This window comes from Onychomys torridus, chromosome 5 (genome assembly GCF_903995425.1).
Source record: "Onychomys torridus chromosome 5, mOncTor1.1, whole genome shotgun sequence".
NCBI classification, from domain to species: Eukaryota; Metazoa; Chordata; class Mammalia; order Rodentia; family Cricetidae; genus Onychomys; species Onychomys torridus.
In genome coordinates, this window is record NC_050447.1 from 45,222,652 (window position 1) to 45,247,624 (window position 24,973).

The following is a 24,973-nucleotide window of genomic DNA, read 5'->3' on the forward strand; positions in this document are numbered from 1 at the left end:
ACTAAATGGAAGGGCTTTGCGAGGTGATGCTGGGGACTGTCCAGCCCTGGGCACAGGTCCCCAAATCAGCTACATGAGGCCAGCGAGGAGATTTCACTGGCTCCATTCCGAGGCTCGAGGGGTTCAGTGCGGAGGACTGGGCATGAAAGATGGTAGAAGTGTTGAAAACAAGAAAGGGCTGGTGACATGGCTCGGCAGGGGGGGGGGGGGGGCTAAAGACGCTTGCTGCCAAGCCTGATGGCCCAGGTCAGTCTCTAGCAGGAGAAGAGAACCGACTCCTGAGGTTGTCCTGGACTTGCGCCTGGAGGGATTGGGGACTGACAGAGGAGTTAGGAGCAGATGGTGGGAACAGCACCTGACTGATGTGCTCCCAGAGGTGCGCACACACAAATCTGAATAAGCAGGCCACATCGTCTTTGCCGACTAAATTACTGCTCTCTAGACATTTCTTCCCTGGGCAGCCAATTAGCCCCTTAGCTTTAGTACTGACCCTAATTGCATATGGTCTCCCACAAGGGATGGACACATGGTAAGCGCTTAGAACTTTGAATGAACAAGCTGTTCAAGCTGTGAATGGACTTCATATGTAGGTGTATTTGTCTCTGCAGGACTGAGCTATCGTTAAGCCAACCCACACAGCCGAGGCCGAACACAGACCTAAGCATGAAAGCAAGACCCTCCAAATGAAAGCACAGGAAGGCACCCTGAGAACAAGGCTATCTCAAACAGAGTGTGGATGAAGAACCAGTTCTGGAGGTCTGATGTCTTTCTGAAAATAGTTGAATTGGTTTAAATGTTTAAAAGTAAATCAGAAGCAGGGGAGTGGACAGGAGAGATGGCTCAGTGATCAAGAACACTGGCTACTCTTGCAGAGGACTCAAGTTTGGTTCCCAGGATCCATATTGGATGGCTCTCAACCACCTGAAACTCCAAGTCCAGAGGATCCAATGCCTCTGGTCTCCATGGGCATCTGTGCTCACGTGCACACAGCCACACAGAAACACACAAGATTACAAATAATAAAAATGGGGTGTGGTGGTGCACGCCTTTAATCTCCACACTCAGGAAGCAGAGGCAAGTGGATCTTTATGAATTCAAGGCTGGCCTGTAAAACACGAGACTATGTCAATAAATAAATAAGTAAAGGCATGGAGCAGGATATAAAGGAGACCGAGTGGGGTATTCAAAGATCTGGTTTGGAAGGCAAAATACATGATGGAGTTAGCAGATACATGAAGTTCACTGAATCCCCAGAATTAGAGCCAAAGAAAAACAAAAGGGATTCAAAAAGAAGAAGAAGAAGGAGGAGGAGGAGGAGGAGGAGGAGGAGGAGGAGGAGGAGAAGGAGAAGAAGGAGAAGAAGAAGGAGAAGAAGGAGAAGAAGGAGAAGAAGGAGAAGAAGAAGGAGAAGAAGAAGGAGAAGAAGGAGAAGAAGGAGAAGAAGGAGAAGAAGAAGAAGAAGAAGAAGGAGAAGAAGAAGGAGAAGAAGGAGAAGAAGGAGAAGAAGGAGAAGAAGGAGAAGAAGGAGAAGAGGGGATCAAGATCATGATGGGGAAACCCAGAGACAGCTGACCGGTGCTAGTTGGAGCTCACTGACTCTGGACTGACAGCTCAGGAACCTACATGGGACTGAACTAGGCCTGCTGAATGTGGGTGACAGATGTGTGGCTTGATCTGTTTGTGGGGTCCCTGGCGTAGGACCAGGACTTATCCCAGATGCATGAACTGACTTTTTGGAGCCCATTCCCTGTGGTGGGATACCTTGCTCTCCTTCAACTTGGTATGCCAGACTTTGTTGACTACCATGGGAGAGGCCTTACCCACTCTGAGGAGTGGATGGGGGTAGAGTGGGAGGTAGGTGAGGAGGGGGGAGAAGAGGGGGGAGGGGGAACTGGGGTTGATATGTAAAATGAAAAACATTTTAATAAATAAATATATTTAATAATAAAAAAACAAAAGGGGAGATGGATGTTGACTCAGCCTTGGAGACAGAGCTGGCTCTGTGGGAGGAGAAACTAGATTTTACTTAAAAGTCAACTAGAGCTTAACAATTCCCAAGCTGAGTGAGGTCCCCCCAAAACCACAGGGAAACAATGATAATAAGAGGAACGACACAGCATGTATTGAGCACCTACTGTGTGTCAGCCTTCGCCAGCGCTGTCTCCCCTATTGCCAGATAAAGAAATGCTTTGGTAATCCCAGGTTTATGGAAACAGTGATGTGTTATAGACTGCTCTGGGAATAATAGACTTACCATCTTTTTTTTTTTTTTTTTTTTTTCAAGACAGGATTTCTCTGTGTAGCTTTGTGCCTTTGTAGCTCAGGCTGGCCTCGAACTCACAGAGATCCACCTGGCTCTGCCTCCCAAGTGCTGGGATTAAAGGCATGAGCCACCATGGCCCAGCAGACTTACCATCTTAATCAGAGCGGCTTTGACTACCCAGGAGCCACCAAGATCCAACCTACTGACATTCCCTCCATAGAGAAGCTAAGGGAGGGTCTCCAGAGTCTCACCTGAGATTCAGCCAGTCCCTCTGTGGCCCTCTCCCAGCTGTTTGCAATTCTGCCCCAGATGCCTGTTGTTTCATGAGAAGCTATAGAGAGAATGAAAAGTTCATTGAAGTGGGGCGGGGGTGGGGGGGAGAGTAGTGTTGGAGAGGAACCAGGTCATTTATACATCTTAGGGAAATCACATCTACATTCAGATGAGACTTTTGGATTTGTGGCTGTCTTGGGGGTAACACATGTTCCCCGTAAGTAACCTATCACTCATGCTCTGCAAGTAACCCCAATAAATTCATCCCATTTTGATGGAATAGTTACTTTGGTCAGTTATCAGTGCCCTTCCCAAGGGGGGAGGGCATTTGTTTGGGTCTCCTTAGGAGCAGTTAGGACAATACTATGTGAATTTCCCCAGCCTCCAAGGCTGAGACCCAGAGAAAGTAGGAAGTCCAATGGGTAAGGAGGATTCAAATGTGTTCAGATTGTTGTACATATCCAAAGTGCAGATGAATTATTGATACTATGAAAATATTGCCGAATAAACCAGCTTACCATACACCCAACAACAAGGTAGCTAGAGTTCTTGTTAAAGAACAAAATTTGAGTACCTCTTATATATTGTTTACATACTTATAAGCCAAAGCAAGTGTGCTGGGTAAAAACTGCAACATGGCATGTGCCTTAACAGGAAAAAAAACCAAAAACAAAAACCAAGGTTCTAGCACAGGACCTAGTTTGAAAGAAGTTACTAGGTAACCTATGCCTAGAGCGGCTGCAACCTAAGGTGTCAAGTGTCATTTTGGGTCCTTTAAATCACTCTCAGTAACTTGCATCCTTGGATTGCAGAGTTTGGCTAGGGAGCAGGAGAGAAAAAAGGATGTCTGCCAATAAGTAAGCTTTTTAAAGGTATTCGCTTTAATTCTACCTTCATTTTAGGGTCTAGTGACACAAAGATAAACCTGTGAAGCCTCATGAAGGCCTTTATAATAGACAACCAGAACGGGCACACAGTGCACACATACACGTATATAACTTAGGCAGGGGTTGAGTATACGAAGAAATACGAAGTGACGTGAGGGAGGCGTCATCTCTGAGCTCTAATAGAATGAAGAGCAAAATGAAAATGGCAGTGGACTCCCTTGACTGAGAAATAAGATGATACCAAGGCCCTGAAGTGGGGAATGAGTTAGGGTTGTTCCAGAAGAGCAGGATGGCCAGTGAGGCTAGTGTGCACCGAGAAAGGACTTTAGAGGTTGTAGTCATAGGATATGGGCTATAGATCACTCAGGGCTCTGTACAGCGTGAGAAGGGCTTTGGATGTTTTTCTTCCTAAGTCTGACAGAAAGCCATCAGAGGCTATAGAAACTGGAAGTGGCTTTATTTGATTTCCTTGTTGGGGAGGAAGGTTTCCCAAGGGCAGAGGGAAAGCAGAACTAGATGGTGTGGATGGAATGGTGGGTAAAGCTGAAATGGCTGGAGGCAGAACGGTCTGCCTTGGACCTTGTGGAGTTTACTGGAGAATGGGATGAAGGGCCCCAGACACAGTTAGGGACACAGGTCAGTGGATAAAGATGCAGACCAAGTATATGACTGGCATTGTCTGCATAAGATCCTGGGTTCCATCCCCAGCACCACTCCCTTTAAAAAGACCCCCATTTTCTGCCACTGTATAAACAAATAATATCAATGTACTACCACATACTTGGGAAGAATTAGAATTAGATTTGAGAGGTCAAATCAGGTTGGTTTTTTTTTAAGTTTTATTTATTTTATGAGGGTTTTTTGTCTGTCTGTATGTCTGTGCACCCAGGGCATGCAGTGCCCAAGGAAGCTAGAAAAGAGTGTCAGATCCCCTAGAGCTGGAGTTATACAGATGGTTGTGACCTACAATGTAGGTTGTAGAAATAGAACCCAGGTCCTCTGGAAGAGCAGCCAGTGATCTTACCTGCTGGGCCATCTCTTCAGCTCTCATGAGTTTATTTTGTGACCCTCATAAGTTGCAGGTGGCCATTAGCTATCCCAGGGTGTCAGGCAGTTATTATTAAGTAAGCCAGTTTGGAGGTCAGTAGGGAACTGTGGGAAACAGCACCTAAAGTTACCTGGTAGGGACTGGAAAATATCCATTATCCCTATTAACATTTATTCACTTAGCAAATCTGTACGGAGCACCTAATGTGTATGTGAGGCACCATGATGGATCCTGGGTGGGGTACAAGGACAGCCTCTACCTTCATGGAGTTTCGTTACAATTTAATTAGCTCCCTGGTTTCCGAGACACTTCTCTGGGCACTGTGAAATATATAGAATCAACTCTCAAGCATCATAAATACTGACCTGTTCTCTGACTCAGCAATTTGGGAAGCACTTAGGCTTTTCAGAAAGAGCTATCTATGGATTTGGACAAATGACAGATTTACCCAATAAACTGTCTGAGGACTACCTTAAAATGAATCAGAAGAGACCGTCTCAACCAAATGAGTATTTATAAAGAGCCAGCTTTTGAGAATGGAAAAGCTTACAGGGCTGGAAGGCAGAAATCCGACCTCAGTCTGATCTGGCCTCAGTCAAACTCACAAATGACCTTGGTGGAGCCTTCAACTCATCTGAACTTCAACTTTCTCTTCAATAAAGTAAGCCCATCCCATCCCATGTTTTCAAACTCCTGATTGTTTCTTTTCGTTACAGTATTTATTGTCTTGAGCTAACAGTTACTTTAAAATAAAAGCCCAAATCCCCAAGGGGATGCTTCCGTGAGAGCTCAGTTTTCAACAGAAGAAAGCTTTTAATATTTTTGTTTTGCAAATTGTTCTTTTCTCAACTGTAAATATGATACATGGCCAATGAAGAAACCAAGAATAAAGAACTGGAGAAAAGCATGTCTGCCCTCAAGATCACTGTACCTGCTTCAAAGTCGGTCTGCTCACCAGCTATTACTATTATCTTGCAAATACTCTCTTTGGTCTTTAGACAACACACAAACACACACATATACACACAGGCACAAACAGGGGCACACACAGAGGCAAACACACACACACACACACACACACACACACACCACCCACACCCTGGAAGCCCTTCCTCTGCAGGCTGTGAGCTCAGTGTAGTCACCAGAGACTGAAACTTGCTGGGCAGTATGGGATCTCTCAGATGTCCTGTTTCACAATAACTGCTATCTGATACTTATGGAATGCTGAACAACAATAACATCGTATACACAACTTCAATGATCATAACTAATATCAAGGACAGATCAGTTTGAGCAATATCAAGAATGACTGCAAAGCATTCCAAGGCACAACCAGGAGTGTTGGGGGGCAGTTGCTCCTCCAACCCCCAGGACTCCTCGCACCCCATCACACCAGGCTGAATGCTTTTGGGACACTGGAACTCAACTGGACATAGTCTACTGTCGGCCTAGCATCAGTGGATCATGAACTCTCTGGGCATGGTTTTCTGATGATCTTTGAGAAGGGATTAAAGCCAGATCTTGGCTGCAGACCCATGAGACTATTCCCCCTAAATGGAATGAGTTGCTACCATTTACCACCACCCCCCATTATGACAACCAGCTGGAGTTGAAGGGATGTACCCTTCATCTTGGCATCCTACATCAATCACTCTACTCTCTCACCTGATTTGCTAACTAAATCATGAAGTGGGAGCATCTACTAGGCATCAGGCACTATGTAAGTCCCAGAGAACACAGGTACAGCCAACACAGACCCTTCCTTAGACATGCTCACAACCCAGCAGAGGAAAGTGCAGCAGTGAAGTACACCAGGAGTCTGGAACGACTGGATTCAATGGTGCAGCGACTGCCCAACACGCACAAAGCCCCAGATGGATCCACAATAAATCAATAAAGCACAGTGTGATAAATACAGCACTTGCCTGCCTTGTCCTGGGAAGCTAGTGGGAGGCTTATCGCTGGTCATGTTTGAGCTGAGTTTCAAAGGGTGACTCAAGAGTTCAGCAAGCAGACTGAGTGGTGGGGAAGACTGGGAACAATGGAGGTGGTGTGTGTCCTGCAGTGCAGGCGCACCTTTCCGGCCAGTCACCGCCTGCCTCCGACTGACAGTGACTGTTCGGAGCCTCTGCCCAATTCACACCTTCCTCCTCATGGAAACACTGGAAGTTCATCTCTACCAGGAAGTCTGCCTAACCATCACTCACTCCCAGACGCTTCTGTGCAACAGCTCTCCCATCCTCAGCTAACTGACTGTCCTTCTGTGATCAGAGCTGCTTATTTCCGAACCTCTGACATGTGAAGAGCAGACCACCATTGCAAGCAACTGATGCACTCTTATCAAATACCTGTAAGTGTAAAGCTCTCCTAGTCATATACATCACTAGGAGGAGGAGGAGGAGGAGGAGGAGGAGGAGTGGTGCAAGCATCTGAAGAGGCCAGAGGCTGACACGAGATGTCTTTCCTCAATTGCTTTTCTATGTTATTTTTGAGACAGGGTCCCTTAGAATTCTGATTCTGGCTAACCTGGCTGGCCCGCAAGCTTAGGGGATGTCCTTGCCCATCACCCAGTGCCTGCCCCAACCCCAGCTAGGATCACAAATTGGCTATAATGGGTGCTATAGAGCTCAGGTCCTCATGCTTGCACAGCAAACACTCTATAGACTGAACCATCCTCCATTCAAATATTCCAATTTTTAACAACAGCCCAACTGAGAGAAAACGAACAAGAGCCAAAACTACAATCTAAGAAATAATTATTTAATGCTTGGTATTCACAGTTAAAAGAGTAAAACAGCACCCACCATCCATCCAACCCTGAGTAAGTAGCACTGTGTACCAAGTACTCCGTTACGAAGTACTTGGCACCTGGAAATCTTACCAAGCTGCAATATACACAAAAGTTAACTAGTCACATGGTTAAAAAAAAATCATTACAGTAAGTGTCTTCACAGAGCATTGTTCACAATACAGCAACTGCTCAGACAAAAGAATGTTGACTGTGCTCAGGAGCACTGAGCTGGTATTATAGAGAAGACAGCCTTGCGTTACTTTATTATAATATTGTCTCAATAGACACAACAGAGGAGAGTATTATACACCACATGTCCACAGCCCACTACCAGCTTTACTAATGAGTAACTCACAGTCCCTTGTGATTTACCTCTAATTCCCTCTACTTTCCTAGCCCTTGGTTTTGGCGGGTTCTAGATGTATTTATCACTGCTCCCATAGATACTGAGCTGTGTCCGAAGAGGAAACTGGACATGTGTGGGTCTTCCACTGAGATGTGTCTGAAGAGGGAAATGGAAATGTGTGGGTCTTCCACTGAGCTGTGTCTGAAGAGGGAACTGGACATGTGTGGGTCTTCCACTGAGCTGTGTCTCAAGAGGGAACTGAAAATGTGTGGGTCCTCCACTGAGCTGTGTCTCAAGAGGGAACTGAAAATGTGTGGGTCCTCCACTGAGCTGTGTCTCAAGAGGGAACTGAAAATGTGTGGGTCTTCCACTGAGCTGTGTTTGAAGAGGGAACAGGAAATGTGTGGGTCCTCCACTGAGCTGTGTCTGAAGAAGGAACTGGACATGTGTGAATCTTCCACTGAGCTGTGTCTGAAGAGGGAAGTGGACATGTGTGGGTCTTCCACTGAGCTGTGTCTCAAGAGGGAAGTGGACATGTGTGGGTCTTCCACTGAGCTGTGTCTCAAGAGGGAAGTGGAAATGTGTGGGTCTTCCACTGAGCTGTGTCTCAAGAGGGAAGTGGAAATGTGTGGGTCTTCCACTGAGCTGTGTCTCAAGAGGGAAGTGGACATGTGTGGGTCTTCCACTGAGCTGTGTCTCAAGAGGGAAGTGGACATGTGTGGGTCTTCCACTGAGCTGTGTCTCAAGAGGGAAGTGGACATGTGTGGGTCTTCCACTGAGCTGTGTCTCAAGAGGGAACAGGAAATGTGTGGGTCTTCCACTGAGCTGTGTCTCAAGAGGGAAGTGGAAATGTGTGGGTCTTCCACTGAGCTGTGTCTCAAGAGGGAAGTGGAAATGTGTGGGTCTTCCACTGAGCTGTGTCTCAAGAGGGAACAGGAAATGTGTGGGTCTTCCACTGAGCTGTGTCTCAAGAGGGAAGTGGAAATGTGTGGGTCTTCCACTGAGCTGTGTCTGAAGAGGGAACAAGAAATGTGTGGGTCTTCCACTGAGCTGTGTCTGAAGAGGGAACAGGAAATGTGTGGGTCTTCCACTGAGATGTGTTTGAAGAGGGAACTGGACATGTGTGGGTCTTTCACTAGTAACTTCCTTACCTTACCCGGCTCCCTTCCCTGAGAGTAGTTTATACTCTGGTTCCTACCAGTGACTCCAAAGCCTTGGCTGCTTCCAGGGTGAAGACCCTAAACTTTCCTGGGGCCCTTGGACTAAGAGAGGCTGTGTGGTGCAATGAAAGCTCCATCCTGCCTTACCTGGAATGTTGCCCAAATGTTCTGATCCTTGGTCCTCATAAAACTTAATCTCCTGAGCCGGGCTCAGTGGCCCACACCTTTAACCTCAGCACTTGGAAGGCAGAGGCAGGTGGATCTCTGTGAGTTCAAGGCCGGCCTGGTCTACAAAGTGAGTTCCAGGACAGCCAAGACTACACAGAGAAACCCTGTCTTGAAATATAAAAACAAAAACAATGAAAAAATTTTTTTCTGGAGGTTTGAGCACCTAGTGTTTGCACAAAATGGCAACTACTTCTAACACTCCCAAGCATTTCCAGCCACTTCCAGTGAAACTTCAGACGGTATGAGGCTTGTTTGCTCTGTAGGGTGAGCTCACCCAGAGTTGCTTATTGTCACAGCCTTGATCTGCCTGTATGGGAAGCCTGACCCCACCATTTGAACACCTGGCCTTTATACCTCCCAGACTTTCAGATTTTTTTCTTTCCCGAAAGTTAGGAACTGACATCCATGCAGTTAACTGGATCCATCTCTCCTTCACAATTGCAGTCTTCGAGCACAGAGCCCTTGATCCAGGCCACCATCTAATCTTAGCATCGATCGGCCTCATGAATCCGGACTTTATTCTCCACCCAGCCTCTTAGTGACGTCCGTAACACCCTTACCCCTACAGCTCCACTTAGAACCCGTCCATTGTTTCTGGTCCCCAACCGCAGACCCTGCAGGAGGAAAACAACTTCCTTGCCACAGCCTTGCAAAAATGAAGCGCTTCTCTCGCTTCACCCGCGACAACTTCAGCGAAGGCTTCCTGCAGACTCCGCGCTCTGCCCAGGAATAATGGACGTGAACCTATCAGGGCCTAGCTCCCGCGAACGGAGTAAGTCCTCGGCTTCAATCTACATCTCAACTCCGTCCACAGTGATAGTACTCGGATGACCGAGGCTCGGATTCGAATTCGCTTCCGCGGATCCGCTGAGCTCTCCTTCCCGAACCCAGTGCGAACTCTAGCCACCGCTGGGTGCGCCCGCGGCTCAGGGCCCAGCCCCGGAGGAAGGAGGCTTCTGATTGGCTGCTGCAAGGTAGGGCGGGACGTGGGGGGGGGGGGCGTCGCGGAGAGATGATGCAATGTCGCTGGGCCTTAAAGGCGCGGACCGCACGCGCCGCCGATGGCGCAGGCGCGTTGCTGGGCCTCCAGCTCTGACTCCAGAGCTACACTGAGTCCGAGCAGGCGGACGCGCGGAGTGGACGGCGGGGACGCGCGCGGGATTCGGGCGGGCGGGCCCGGTGGCCTCGGAGGAGCGGGAGGCACGATGGCCGAGGGCAGCGCTGTGTCCGACCCTCAGCACGCTGCGCGCCTGCTACGGGCGCTCAGCTCCTTCCGGGAGGAGGCGCGCTTCTGCGACGCTCATCTGGTCCTCGACGGCGAGGAGATCCCGGTGCAGAAGAACATCCTGGCGGCGGCCAGCCCGTACATCAGGTGAGCGGGCACCGCCGCCCATCGCCTCCGCATTCCTCCCTTCCTCTGGCCTGGCCGCCCGCGGCTCCCGTGGCTCCGTCGCCGCGCCCCTCGGGCCCCCATGGGCCTCTCCCGGAGGCCCCCTCCCCATCAAGATCGCCCTGGCCCCGGAGCTCCGGGAGGTCAGCAGAAGCCCCAAACACTATATATAGGCTGTCCTGGGACCCGCACCGGCGAGCAGGGCGGGGCTGCTTCGGGGAGAGCCGCTCCTTCGCCCCGACAGGCCCCGCCCGGCCAGCCGAGCCCCGCAGAAGTTTACCTCCGAGTCACGGCACCGTGGACCGGGCCGGGTTTTGCGCGGGGAAGCCAAATACCCGCGGTGTAGGCAGAAGGAGCAGTCTGTAAGATCTCGGTGGGACATTCCCACCCCCACCCCCAAGCCCAACTGTCAATTTGCCACTCCATTGTTACAAACAGGTTAAACTGTTGCGAATCTGAAAAGAACAACTGTCATTCTTTGGATACTGTTGGGGTCGAGGACCCAGAGATTGTAGAGGACACTGTAAAACTTCAGCGACACAAACCTTAGCCCAGTTTACCGGGTTAATGAAAAGATTCAGACCCAGCTTACAGCATCGGGTCAGAATTTGCAAGGAAGCTGCTGTCTTTTCTTTAGCAACTTTCCTTCAGGCAAACTGGGTTGCTCTTTTAATGTCGCGGGGTGGGGGTGGGGGGCTAAAAGCTGGAGAAAGTGCCCAGTAAGCTGGTTAAATATAGACTAATGGTAGACAATGTCACTAGAATTGGCAAGTCAGAAAAAGGAAAATTATGCCGTTCTGAGAGCTCTGTCCCAGCAGAACTCGACACATACGCTGTACTTAAATCTTTCTTTTTGGAGACGTTCGAATTCAGAAGCAGTCCAAGTGCCCTTGAAACTTCTGGCTTCTATCCTAGCCTTGCCTTGTAACATTGTGCTCTTTGTGGACTGGAGGGTCAGATGTCTTTGCTAATATGAAATTTAGATCACCAATATGACAGCTCATAGCTGGCAGTTCATAGGTTAGGACAATCAATCAAATTGGATCTGCAGGCCAGACCTTTCCCGGATCCAGAGTCGTCCCTGTTTGGGAAATGCTTAGGAAAACTACCATGGATTCCGTACCCTTAAATGGCACCTGCCTTTAGTTGTACATCCTGAAACACTTGCTGTCTCCATCTTTCTTCATGGCACTTACTACTGAAATAGAACCTGTATTTTGCTCATCTTGCTGTATCTTTCTCAACCACAATGTAAACTCAGGCCAAGGATTTTTCTTTTGATTCCTGCTGGGCCCTTCACAAAGGGAATAGTGCCTGGTGCCAGGGTAAATTTATGGAATGAATGATCTCCTTCCTTTCATTGGACATCAGAGATTTGTTATATTTCCATGTTAGCTGGTTGACTGGGGCTCTGGGCTAGGTGTTTGGAGATTTGCTTCATGTTTCAAATCTTTTCTACCTAGCTGTGAGTTGTTGGGGATGACTTAGTCTTGGCTCCAGCTCATTAATGACAAATGAGGGGCACAGTGTGTTTTTGTGTCATTTAATCTCTGAAGCACCTACAAAGAAATGAGTTTCAGACATTCTACAGCTCCACACAAATCTGTCCACTGGTTAGGAAAGATCTGTAGTTCATGTCTGTCTGTTTGTCACTTTCCAAGTAAAAAAAATAGTATCTCAGAGGATGTTAGCAACTTGTATGTCAAGGTTACTGGTACTAGTGGTTGAGTAGGATTTGAATCTAAGTTTATGGTGCATAGTCTCCTGTTCCTACTGTTCCAATGACAGCATGGCCTGTATTTGGATGTACTTTGGATAAAATCAAGATTGATGGTTTTTAATATGCTATCACTTAAATGCTTATCGAGTATGGTCATAGACTGACCTATTTTGATTTTCATCTTCAACCATTTTTTGCAATTGGTAAACCTTTATGTTAATATTATGTAAATGTCATGTCTATATTGTATATATATATTGCATAATTATGTATATGCAATGTTAACATTTTATCAATAAGTCAAATTTTTTTAAATATAAATAAATAAATTGAATTTTCTTTATTGACAGATTGTGTTAAGTTGGACTACTGAAATGCTAGAAGATTCTTGTGATATTTTTAGATTATCAGTTTCAAGTGTATTTCAAAGTATCTAAATTACTACTTAAAACACAGCTTATATTTAATTTATTTTAGAATATTTGGATAATTTCATACTTATATGCAATGTGTCTTGATCTTGCATTTTAATAATTTCTAGAGTTAGTTATTTTTATTTTATATGTATGGGTATTTTGCCTGCATGTATGTCTATGCACTACACCATATGTGTGAAGTGCCTGCAGAGGCCAAGGAGGGCATCGAATCCTCTAGAACTGGAGTTACAGATGGTTGTGAGCTGCCTTATGGGCCCTATGTTCTCAGGAAGAGCAGCCAGTGCTCATAACTACTGAGCCATCTCTCCAGTCCTCTAGTTTAATAACTTTTGACACCAATGCTATTGGACTTTGATAATGTAGCTTTGTCGAAATGGCACTTTAGAGACTACATTGAAACAAAATGAATATAAGCATTTATATTCCAGCAGGCTGTTTTCCCAGTCCTATCCCTGACTGGCATTTTCTTATAGCTTGTTGGGAAAACTAGACCTCAGTGCAGCTGAGAGCCTTAGAAAATGACAAGCCTGCACTCGTGGACATAATGCTCCCCCATCTTTTCTTCCTTAGCAACTCTGACTCCCCCAGGGAATGACCCCTTGGGCTTATAGGAAATTTCTTTGGAATACTGTGGAGTTTGCCTTGCTTCCTGTCTGGGGCTCTTCTGAATCCAGCCCAGTGCCATTGATCTGATTGGAAGCTTTGCCCTTCCCTTTGGAGCTGTTCTTGGGGATGACGCAGGTGACAGGGATTTGGAAATGACTCTTTCTGGGCTTGTGGGGTGATGTTAAAGTGGCTGCGCACGTTCCTGACCCTGTGTGCACTTTCCAGAGTCTACATGTTTCTGGGGGCCTGTTCTGATACTGTTTAGTATTCAGTCCTGGAGAGCACAGAGTTTCCCATGATTTTGTTTAAATCCTTTGGTGAGTCAGCTAGCAATGGAAATGGCTTTGTTTGTCTGCTTTCTAGTTATTCTAGGGAGGGCAGAATGAGAAGTCTGGCCACCTGAACTTTTTTAGGATCTGGTTTCTTTATCTGTGAGGTGAAGTTGACTGTGCCACACAAGACCAAAGTCCATGTAATATACACCATGTGGCCCTTTTGCTTTGCTTTGCTTTGTGTGTGTGTGGGTGGGCAGGGGGTTGTCGCTTTCCAGTCTTGTATATGTTGCTATGCGTACATTGATGCTGAAATGCCCCTTCCCTTGCCCTGCAGGACTTGGTGTTCTGTAAGAATGCAGCCAGGAGCGTTGTATTGTAAGGAGCATTTGTTTCATACTGTTCACTTGGGTACATTCCAGGCCTAATTATTGATAGTCCTGTTTTACTATTTAGATCTAAGATTTGACTTATAGGTGGTGTGGAGGAAAATACTGGAGGAAGTTAACAGGAGCTGTATAGGAAAGCCAAGTTTCATAATAGCATAGCAATTGTCCACATCCATTTTAGGGATGTCTGAAAGTTTAATGTCACAGGATCCAAGTACTATCCCTAGTATTGTTCACTATATGCAGAGCATCTTGCTAGTTCCCAAAGCCCTGTTTTTAATTTACTTACACTAATAACTAAGTAACCTTTAATCTATCTTTGTTTCCTTGATGCTGAAGCTGAGCCACCCAGGCAGCCACACCCACTAAGGTCCTTGCTGTGAACCACAGACATTTCAGAGCAATGCTCTCAGAACAGTCTTTTGATTTCTTTGATATTTTCATCTTTTCCCTGCACTTTGAGTCTGTAGCAACTTCTGAATGATTGCCAGGAGGGCTCTAAGGAACCAGGCTTGCCTGCTGCATTTCTTAGGATTCTTCCAGTAGGCTGGCTTCTGAGGCTCTGTCTGAGTCTGCACCACTCTTGAAGGTTCATGGTACCCCACCCATCCCTTGTCAGGATCTTGTGGTGGTGGGAAATCAATCGAGCCTTTGTCTTTTAATGGATCTAGGTCCTGTTCGTTTTTATCTGCCTACTCTAAGGCTTTCCTAGCAACTGCTTGGAAGAGTAAGTCTGTCCCGAAGCTCTTAGAGTGAAGTGTTCCACAATGCACAGCAGGGAAAGGAACTTGTCATTCAGCCTGGTAACTTGAGTTTGGTCCCTGGGACCCACACATGGAAGAAGGAGAGAACCAACTCCTAAAAGTTGGCCTCTGACCTCAGCACATATGCTCTGATACATGAACAACAGCATGCACACACATGGATAAATGAACAGATGTGATTTAAAAATTTTTATTGCTCTTTCTTCATCTTAACTGGTTAAACCCCATTTATATGTGAATTTTTCAAAGGAAATATTATAGTTGTGAGCCCCTTTGAATCCCCTTCAAATCACCAGAGCATGCTGGTCTCTGGCAGTAAGCACTTGTTAACTGATGCTGTCTGTAGGTTTCATGCCTTGTTTGTGTTCAACAGGGATTGCCACAGTTGTAGTTACAAAGGCCCTGGTTAGAGAGGAAGGTTTCAAATGCAGAAATAAATCAATACAATTCTCATTAGACTGTGGCTGGGACGTAGAGGGAAGTGGTGTTGTCCAGTGTGGGGTACTGTTTAGTGTCTAGTGACACAGCTCAGCTGTAGTTGGTGCTGTCTGTCTGATTGATCTGTCCTCTGTTACCCTGACTCTTTTGACCTTCATTTATGTTTTGGATTTTCCCATCAGTCTCCTTATCATTCTTACAGTAATTCTCATATTATAGTTGAGATTCAAGTCAAGTCCTTTTCCACATAGGAACTCTGAGGCCTTAGGAGTCAGAACCACACCACCTATTATGTGAAGTGTTAATCACTTCTTCTCATGCTATCAAAGAGGGACCTACAACCTCTTTATAATCCATAAAGAAAATATAATTAAGACAAATGAGGAGGCATTTGGTTCCAGTACAGGCAGCAAGTTTCGGATAGCTGCCTCATCCTTCCAGAGGAGAAAGGCTATCATTTTGTGTACTGAAGCTATAATATAAATGAATAATTTGCAAGTTAGGATTCTGGGTTTAAGGGCGGAGATGTGGGAGTGTAGGGTGTGACAAATGGCAGGCTCTGGTTACAGCTGTGAACTGAAGTGCTTCCCATGGCTCTTTGCCTCCTGAGCCACAGAAGCCTGCAGAAGGGAGGAATGGAAGACTCAGGTGGAGGTGGCAGACCTGTCTTCACAGAGGAGAAGGCTGCACATCCCCCAGCAGTGCCCTTGACCTCATGCTTGCAGAACAGAGTTGGGCTGCCTTCCAAAGCCCTTACTGCAAAAACGACTAATGGGCTGATGTTTGCCACTCCCATCTCCCATGGCAGTCAGTGACAAAAGTCCCAGGTTGTCACAAAGTGACTGTAGGAAACATATAGACTGAAAAATCTGAATTTCTAAAGCCTGACCCCTGACCTCATATCTATGGGTCAGAGTTAAACGTAGACACAAAAAAAAATTATAAAATTACATGAATTTTGTTGTTAGCCTTAGGTTCCATCCACAAAATAAAAAACCAAGGTGATGACTAAAAGAAGATACCTAGAGCCAGAGGAAGGCACCTGGAGTAGAACTCTGCCCTTCGCAGACCCCTGCGCCCCACAGCAGAACACACAACATGAACACACACTGAATAAAACAGCTTTGCTGGGCAGTGTGCACCCTAAGTGGAAGATGGGTAGACTGGCTTATCTGCTGAATTAAGAAGCACTGAGGGGCGCCATCTTTTATTTTCCTTTTTGGAGTCTGCATGATGATGGAGGCAGACACTCACTGTGCCATTTTGTTCTAGTTGTTCCTGATTCTCTACCAAGAAGCATTTCTCTGTCTTTAGGAACAACTTGAAAGAGACTTCAGCACTAACAAACTGATACATTTTGAAACCTGGTTTTTCTAGTCATATTTGCATTTATCATGACCAGCTGCCTGTATCTCTGAAGAATTGAATATAGACTATACTGTGGGGCTCAAGGTACTCCCAAACTTCTGTCATTTGAATTGCTTATGTTGGCCAGTCTCTGCACTGACCTCTAACCTTCAGGACATGAGGTTGGGTGTGCCTCTCCTGACCTGTGGAGAGTGACAGGTGAGGCCAGAAGTTTAATAGTGGGGTTTCAAACAGTGAGAATCCTGAGAGAGTGACTGATACTTGTGTCTGCCCTGTCCTTCAGAGGTAGGAGGAACCCCTGGCTCCCCACATACGTTTCTGTCTCTTAGTAAAGGGAACATTGCTGTGCTCTAGGTTTTCCTATAGGAGCTGATACAGGACTGCTTTGTTATAGTTTTTAAAGATTTCTCTCTCTCTCTCTCTCTCTCTCTCTCTCTCTCTCTCTCTCTCTCTCTCTCTCTCTGTGTGTGTGTGTGTGTGTGTGTGTGTGTGTGTCTCTCCCTGGAGCTGGGTTACAGGTGCTTGTGAGCCACCCAACTTGGTATTGCTAACAACTCAGAACTGTTCTCTGGAAGAGCAAACAGCATTCTTGACTGCTGAGCCATCTTTCCAGCCCCTGTTTATTTGTCTTGAGGCGGGATCTCAGCTCTGTAGCCCAGAGTAACCTCAGATTTAGGCTTCTTTGACCCCCTGTCTCCCATGTGTCAGGATTACAGGTATGTAACTACACCCTCCTGGTATGGATTCTTTGACCTAAAGCAGCAGCTTCCAGACTTAGTCTTTGGTGGGTGGTTTGTGCTCTCCTGCCTGCTTCCTCAACAGCTACTGTCTTGGTTGGGCAGAGAGATACCAACTCTGTCCCCTACATAAAACTTTCAACCCATGTTATTAGCATGGAGATGTCAACCACTGTCTCCTCCCACAGTGGGCCCCGGAGCAAGAAGTCAGCTGCTGCCTTCTGTCACCTTGTGGGAAAAAGAGGGGCTGAGGACAGTATTCATCACCATCACAGTCAGGACATTCTTCAGAAATGTCATCATTGCCTTTGCACATGTGCTGATGGGGCTGTTCCTGCCACTCTTAGATCACAGTTAGGGAGTGTGCATTGTGTAAAGTTGCTGAAATGTCCTGTGTACTGTTTGTCTGCTACAGTTCATGGGAAAGGGTCTTGTGGTATCCAAGTTAGTTGTTCAGGGGGCTGAAGCCTGGGCTAGTCATCTCTCAGCAGATATATCCAGGAGGTAATCCCAAGTTGCAGAAGCTGCAGTGTTCTGGTCCTTGCCCTCCTAGGGCATTCAGGGTCGCCCTTCCTGCCATTCGAGTGGGTATTCACTGCCCTCCACAAAACAGGGGCAAAGCGAAGATGAGGTACCTGGAAACCTAAGCTGTTCTTTATTTTTCTACCTCCGAGTGGCTGTGAAGAAAATAACCATGTATCTAAAGACTTTAAAATAATTTGGGGCATTCCTTTTTTGTTGTTGTTGTTGTTGTTCATTCTGTGGTCCTGGTGTCTAGGAAAAGGCCAGGAGGTCAGCAATGGGGAAGGAAACAATTTTCTGTGGCCGAGGCAGATCTTCTGAAGTCACACTCTAAACACTGACCCACCACTGTGGGGTCCGCCGTATAAGGGAAGCATCAGAGACTCCTGCCTGGGGTGCTGTAACAGGCCCACTCACCGTTTCTTTTGTGTTTTTGTGCAGCACTGCCCTGAGCCAGGCAGGCAGCAGTCCAGCATCTGTGGAGTCTATATTGCAAAGCCACAATGCCGAAGTCCGGTAATTGCAGAGAGGAAGGGAGTAGGTGCTGTGGGGTCTGCTGTAAGGAGCACGTTCTGTTGGAAGTGCTTGTGAGGAAGATCTGAGGGAGGACCCATCTAAGCAGAAGAGCAGGGGCAGGTGCTGGGGACAGAATCAGCGATCAGAGTAGAGCAGAAGGCCACCCATGGCTTGGTCCTGGAAGCACACTGTCACACTGCTAGAGAGAGTTATACCTTCCCCGTATTGGCAGGTCGAAAGAACACACTCATGGCATCACTCAGTTCATGCTAGAGCTGAAGTCTTGTTGAAGGAATGGGAGTGGCACTGGCAGGTTCTTGGAAGGAGAACCTATAGTCTTGTTTTGCACATTTCTTTAAAGGTCATTCTAGAACAAGGTAGAGGAATCTGGGTGGAAGCAGGAGCCAAGTGTGAGGCCACTGTGCTTACTCAGAAAGTAGAAGTCAGCCCTAGACTAGGGCTGGGCTGTGGAGTTGGAGTGAAGCGGATGGATTGGTGATGCTTACATTGGGACTTAGTGGAGAGGGAAAAGGCACCAGGATGGTCCCCTGCCTTGCTGAAGACTTCGTTTTCACCTGTGAAAAGTATTCACATCACTGATGCTGCAGGAGGTTTGACAACTGTTCCCTGGACCACTGGTAAAGGAAGCCATGTGTGTGCAGAGTCGGGAGATGGGTCCGTGGGGGTGTTCAGGTAGGAAAGGTGTATGACCATGCAGAATAGAGGTAGTAGACATGTGGCTGGGCCCAGGTAATGTGAGGGGTGCATATGAAGGTGAAGTGTTCTAGAAGGCCAGGTTTCTTTGACTGAGGTCCTTGTTCAGTCCTTAGCTGTTGTTATTACAGAGCATCTCCTGGAATGTGGTGGAGAATTGTCTGTTGTGAGGCCTGACAAGGGGAGAATGGAGTTCTCACTCCAGGGCAAGGGGGACGCCCCAAGTTTGGCTGATGTCTGGGACTGAGGAGAAGTCAGTGCAGGGGTACAGGAGCTAAACCTCAGACAAAATGAAAAGAGAGCGGGAGTTGAGGCTAGTAGATGATAGTGCATCAGAGCCTCGCTGTCATGTGCACGTGGCTCCTGTCCAGCTGTGTGATTGTCTCTGCCTTTCTGGACCTCCTGCTACTTTCGAGCAGGTATGTTCATGTCCATCCTTCAAGACCTGCTTCAGATGGCTCATGGGCCAAGTGCTTGCTGTACAAACACGAGGACCTGAGTTCGGATCCCAGCACCTACCTAAAAGCAGGAGAAGAGAGCAGACAGTGGACTGGCTGCTTTGAAGGCCCATTGTGTTGTATCTCCAGACTAGAGATGCATGATGAGTTAGAGAGGAATAACCTGTAAATGCTGATGCTGGGCTTCAAGATGCTGTGCGTACCACCCTATAAGATGAAACATTTGTGGCTGGAGAGATGGCACAGCCGTTAAGAGCACTGACTGTTCTTCCAGAAGACCCGGGTTCAATTCCCAGCACCCACATGGCAGCTCACAACTGTCTGTAAGTCCAAGATCTGACACCCTCACACAGACATACATGCAGGAAAACACCAGTGCACATAAAAATAAATTTTTTTAAAAAGATGAAACATTTGGCCAAAGCATTTCACTCCATGGAGAAGTATAGATTAGTGTGGAGGGAAAAGGATAGAGTAGCCACAGTGCTGCAGAGAGTAACCAGTGAGGGAGTTCTGGTGGTGTGCTGCTGCTGTGGTGCAAGAGGCCTGGGAGAAGAGACCACACTCTATTCAGAAACAGTGGCTGCCCTGCCTTGAGAGAGTCATGGCTCTACAGGCCTGGGGACTTGTGGAGATGCATTCATTCCCTTGACAACACTTTGGAAAGCCATGTGCAGCTTCAGGTTGTTTAGAGACACTTAGAGCAGCGGGTTATAAATGAAGGAGCTGACAGAAGCATGGAAGTGGCCTGGAGCTGGAGCATAGTGCCGCTAAATGGGAGCTGATCCCGGAGCCACCTCCAAGTGTGTGATGCGGGAGCTGCTGATTATCCTGCTCAGACTAGCTCCTTTCAAAAGGCAAAACAGACAGCCCCTTAGAGCTCACTTAGTGCTCTGGTTTGGACTTCTTTGAAAGGATGAATTCTTGGAACTCCTACTGTCCCTTTGTGTTTATTCAGGAGGCTTGCTGTGTTTGAAAAGCCATAAGTCCTCCTCCTGCCCCTACCCTCCTCCTCCTCCTCCTCCTCCTCACTGTGTGGAGTGTCTGCAGTACTTAGTGCCATTTGTTCATTCTAGCAAAGAAGAGCCCGATGAGAACAGCCCACATCTCTCCTGATCCCCACTCCATTTCTGTCTCTGCTATATAAAGACATGTAAGTCTGAATGGGTGAGCTAGGAGGAGCCTGAGCATCCTGGCTCCTGTCTTCTGCCTTTTGGCCTCCAGAACTACAGAAAAGGTCATATACACAGTAGCCAAAGCAAAGGGGTGTGCCTTTGACATGACCTTTTGCATGAGGTCTCAAGGTCATTGAAAGAGTCATTTTTCAATGACATCTAAAGAAATAATTCCCAAGTAGAAAATCTGGAAGTGTTGACATGTCTCGGCATGAATCTGTCTCTTTTGTGTGTTTTCAAAAGGTCAGGGTGTGACCAGGGCAAAGAATCTGACTTGTTTCATTCTCGAAGAATTTGCTTCAAAAGTTGCTGGATCATTATTCTGCCTGTGAGTTCATCTTGAAATTTTAATATTCATTTTCCAGCTTTGTCTTTGAAAATGTAGATGTTACTGACTGGCTTTGGAAATTACAAAAACTATGCTTAAATTGAGAAAATGTATTTTCCATGCAAAAATGGAAGCCATCTCAATTCATTTCTGAGTGAGTGGTGAACTAGTGAGATACTCTAATCACGGCTGTGTGCCTACTCTGTGTTCACACTGCCCTGGGACTCACTTCACATCAGATCTTTCCATCTCAGTAAAAATGCCTGTAACTATGTTGGGGGTGCTTGCTTTGTTTGTTGAAGACAGGGTCTCACACCATAGCCAGGCTGGCCTCCAACTATAGCGTTCCTCCTGCTTCGTTTGCCTGGTTATTATACAGCTTCCCATACATTTGTTTCCCATTCTCTTGGTTGATGTTTCTATTTTTCGCCCTCCTGAATAGTGACCCTATAAAGCAGTTAGAAAATACGTGGACTAGCTTTGCTTTGTATCCTGTGGTATAGGTGAACCATCCTTGTGGACCTTTGTTCTGAGTAGACTATTAAGCTGGGCTGGTTTGTTCTGCTGTATAAAGTATAACCACTGTCCAGAGAGACTACACCATCTTGTAAAATCATCAGTCACATGGGTCTCATTTTTAAAAGACCTATCACCATTACTTAGCACTTTTGGAAGTGAGTTTACAAAATCATGATTTTTGTCCCTGCTAGACTGAATTTTAAAATCATGGCAGTTGTGTCCAAAGACAGGCAGCAAGATGGAATCCACTGCCCTTTCTGCTATAGGATTAGAGCCTTAAATATTTGAACAGAAATATAAGCACAGTTCTCTGTTTATCTGTATATGTACATGTCCCCAGGTGCAGTATTCCTGCACATGTATCAGCATGAGGATGGAGGCCAGAGGTAATGTCAGGTGCCTTCCTCAATCACTCTCTGCCTGACTGCTTGACTGCCAATCTTCCTTCCTTCCTTTCTTCCTTCCTTCCTTCCTTCCTTCCTCCCTCCCTCCCTCCCTCCCTCCCTCCCTCCCTCCCTTCCTTCCTTTCTTCCTTCCTTCCCTCCCTTATTTATTTGTGATGTGGTTGTGTGTATTTGTGTGTGTGTGTGTGTGTGTGTGTGTGTGTGTATGTGTGGTGCGTGTCTACACACACAAGCAGGTGTGCCATGCAAAGGCCAAGAGGTTGGCTTTGGCTGTTTTCCTCTATTTCTTTCCACCTTATTTTTGACCAGGTCTCTGACTGAACTTGGGGCTTCCCAGTTCAACTAGACTGGCTTCCAGGGAGCTCTAGGAATCTTCCTGTCTCCACATTCCTAGAGCTGGCATATCAGGTACTTGTCTCCCTAAACTCAGCTTTTTACATGGGTTCTAAGAATCCAAACTCCCGTCCTTATGCTCGTGTGGAAAGCACTTTACTTCACTGTCGCCTGGCCTGAGGCTGTCTGTTGATTCGGTTTGTTGTGATACTTACCATCTTCTGCTGTCAGGGCTGCACAACCCCCTCTCCTTCACTTACATGGAACCTCTGTTTCTTCAAGCCTCCTGGTCTGTCTTCTATCTATTTCCTTTTCTTGTCATTTTAATTTCCCTTCTCTGCTGGCTCCCTTTCTCTGCAGGAAAGCTTGCCTCAGTCTTTGCTTGCTTGACCTCAGATGTGCCTCAGTGAAAAGCAAAGTGACCCTGTGTCTCCTCTGATGGGCGCCTGGCTTGAAGAACCAGCTCTCTTGCTGTGTCCCCCACCTCCCATTTTGTCTTTATTCTGCCATTAGGTGTGCTTCTTGTGGCTCCACTAAACCCATCCCTTGAATGTGATCTCCAGATCCACTGAAAACTGTAGACAGATTTATCTTTGGGCCGCCAACTCACACACACAAAAAAGATGACATGGAGACATAATTTCATTAATTATGAAAGCTTGGCTTATAGCTTAGGCTTGTCCCACTAGCTCTTATAACTTAAACTAACCCATTTGTGTTAATCTACATTTTGCCTCATGGCTTTTTACCTCTTCCATCTTGCACCTCCTATTTCCTGTCTGTGTCCTTGGCATCTCTCTCTCCTGTACCTAGATTTATCTCTTCTCTTCTCTCTCTCTGCTCAGAAGTCCCACCTAACCTCTTCCTGCCTAGCTATTGGCCATTCAGCTCTTTATTAAACCAATCAGAAGGTGCCTTGGCAAAGACATCTTCACAGTGTACAAAAAGATTATGCCACAACAGAAAACTAACACATTTCTCTCAGTTGGCCTGTTTATCGCTGTTTATCCATCATTTTCTTGACAGTTGATCTCTCTCTCTGCTCCAGTGACACCTTTTGTCTTGTTTCCCCCATGGTCAGCTTTCTGGCCCTCCCACTTCCTGTCTCTATACTGTACAGTCAGGCCTAATATTCTGACCTTCTTCTGCCTTCTACCCCCACAACAGCGCTCTCTGTGCCAAAACACCTGCTGTCCTCCCTCTATCCCCAGCCTGAAGGTCATTTACCCAGTGCATGGCCCCCTTCTACCCTGGGGGTCATCACACTTCCTTCCAAGTAAGTTTCCCCTGTCCCTTTTGTATATGGGGTAGGGGTGGGCACACCTGTGTGTGCACACAGAAGCTGGAAGAGTGTGTTAGGTATTGCTATCTGTTGCTGTCTACATGTTTCTTGAGACAAGCGCTCACACCAAAGCTCACCATTTTGATTGGATTAGCCAGCCAGGTCCTTGGATCCACCTGACTGCCCTCAAATACTGGGCTTACAGGCACATGGAGGCATGTCCAGCTTTTTTTTTTTTTTTTTTTTTAGATTTATTTATTTATTATGTACACAGAAGAGGGTGCCAGATCTCATTACAGATGGTTGTGAGCCACCATGTGGGTGCTGGGAATTGAACTCAGGACCTCTGGAAGAGCAGTCTGTGTTCTTAACCTCTGAGCCATCTCTCCAACCCCCATGTCCAGCTTTTATGCGGGTGCTAGGGATTTGAACTCAGGTCCTCCTACTTTTAAGAACAAGTACTTTTACCCACTGAGCCATCTCCCCAGACCCTTATTTCCAACTTCAAAACAATTTTACAATTTTTTATTGTTATTAGGTGTGTATATGATGTACATAAGCCACAGCAAGTGTGTGGAGGTCGGGGACAACTCTGTGGGGCTGGTTCTCTCCTTCCACCTGGATATGAATTTCAGGGATGGAATCGGGTCATTAGGGTTTGCACACAAACCTACAGCCACCTCACTGTCCCCTCCATTGCCTTTGATGTACTACCAGGCTTCCCAGGAGAGAGTTGAGAGCTCTTGGCAGAACGTCCTCCTCCCCTGTTTTCCTCAGCATCTAATCAATGCCAAGGCATCCCTTCTGCTCCCTGTCTCTGGAGTCTGTCTCCTCCACGCCATAACTGCCCACTCAGGCTCCAACTTCCATTGGCTCTAGGCTGTGTCGGCTCCCACTGGCCTGTCTTCCTCCACACACAGTCCCCATCTGTCTTCCACCCTGTTGCCGCCAGAGGGAGGTTTCCAGAGTGGAATCACATAACACTTAAAACTCTAATGTCTTTGGAGACCTAGTTGGCTTGGTGCCAGGGCAGGGAAAATACTCTATAAGCCTGAAGTGCTTTGTGCCAGAAAGTAGGAAGGGACCAAAAAGAGCCAGCCTCAAAAACACTCCAGTGGCTGAGCTACAGCAATTTCATCAACAAAGAACCATGCTAGATTATACTCAGAATAAAGTAAACAGCCATCCATGTGTGAGTGAATGAATGAATGAATGAATATGTTGACAAATGGGAGAGAGGAGATGCCGTGCATCTCTTACAAAGGAATTTCAGTTAACATCTGGAAAGGACTGGACTAGAATACCTTGAAGCTAATCACTAAAGGAGGCTGAAGCAAGAGAATCATGAGTTCAGAGCCAGGCTATGCAACCTAAAAGAGCCCAGTATGTATGTTGATATTTTTCCTAAGTGAGCTCTGGAGTGTTTACTACCTATGAAAGGAAAACTAGTGTTTGCTGTGGAGAACCCTAAGAACCATTTAGCCAACTGACCAGTAGGAGACAGGTTCTCCCCATAAGGGAACCTCCATAACATTCCTGCCCCAAATCTACAACCACAGTGTGACCATGCAAATTAGCCAGCCCTGACTTGAAGGGTGCTGTACA

At 46.7% G+C, this 24,973-nt stretch overlaps 1 protein-coding gene across 1 annotated transcript in view; it reads left to right on the top strand.

Annotated features, from left to right (window-relative positions):
• The first annotated feature begins 10,034 nt into the window (after positions 1-10,034).
• Gan (gigaxonin) overlaps positions 10,035-24,973 on the top strand; it is a 46,687-nt gene continuing 31,748 nt past the window's right edge. Inside the window, exon 1 of the mRNA XM_036187854.1 lies at positions 10,035-10,368. Within this exon, the coding sequence (XP_036043747.1) occupies positions 10,058-10,368 (311 nt within the window). The 5' untranslated portion in view covers positions 10,035-10,057. The remainder of the gene's footprint in view (positions 10,369-24,973) is intronic.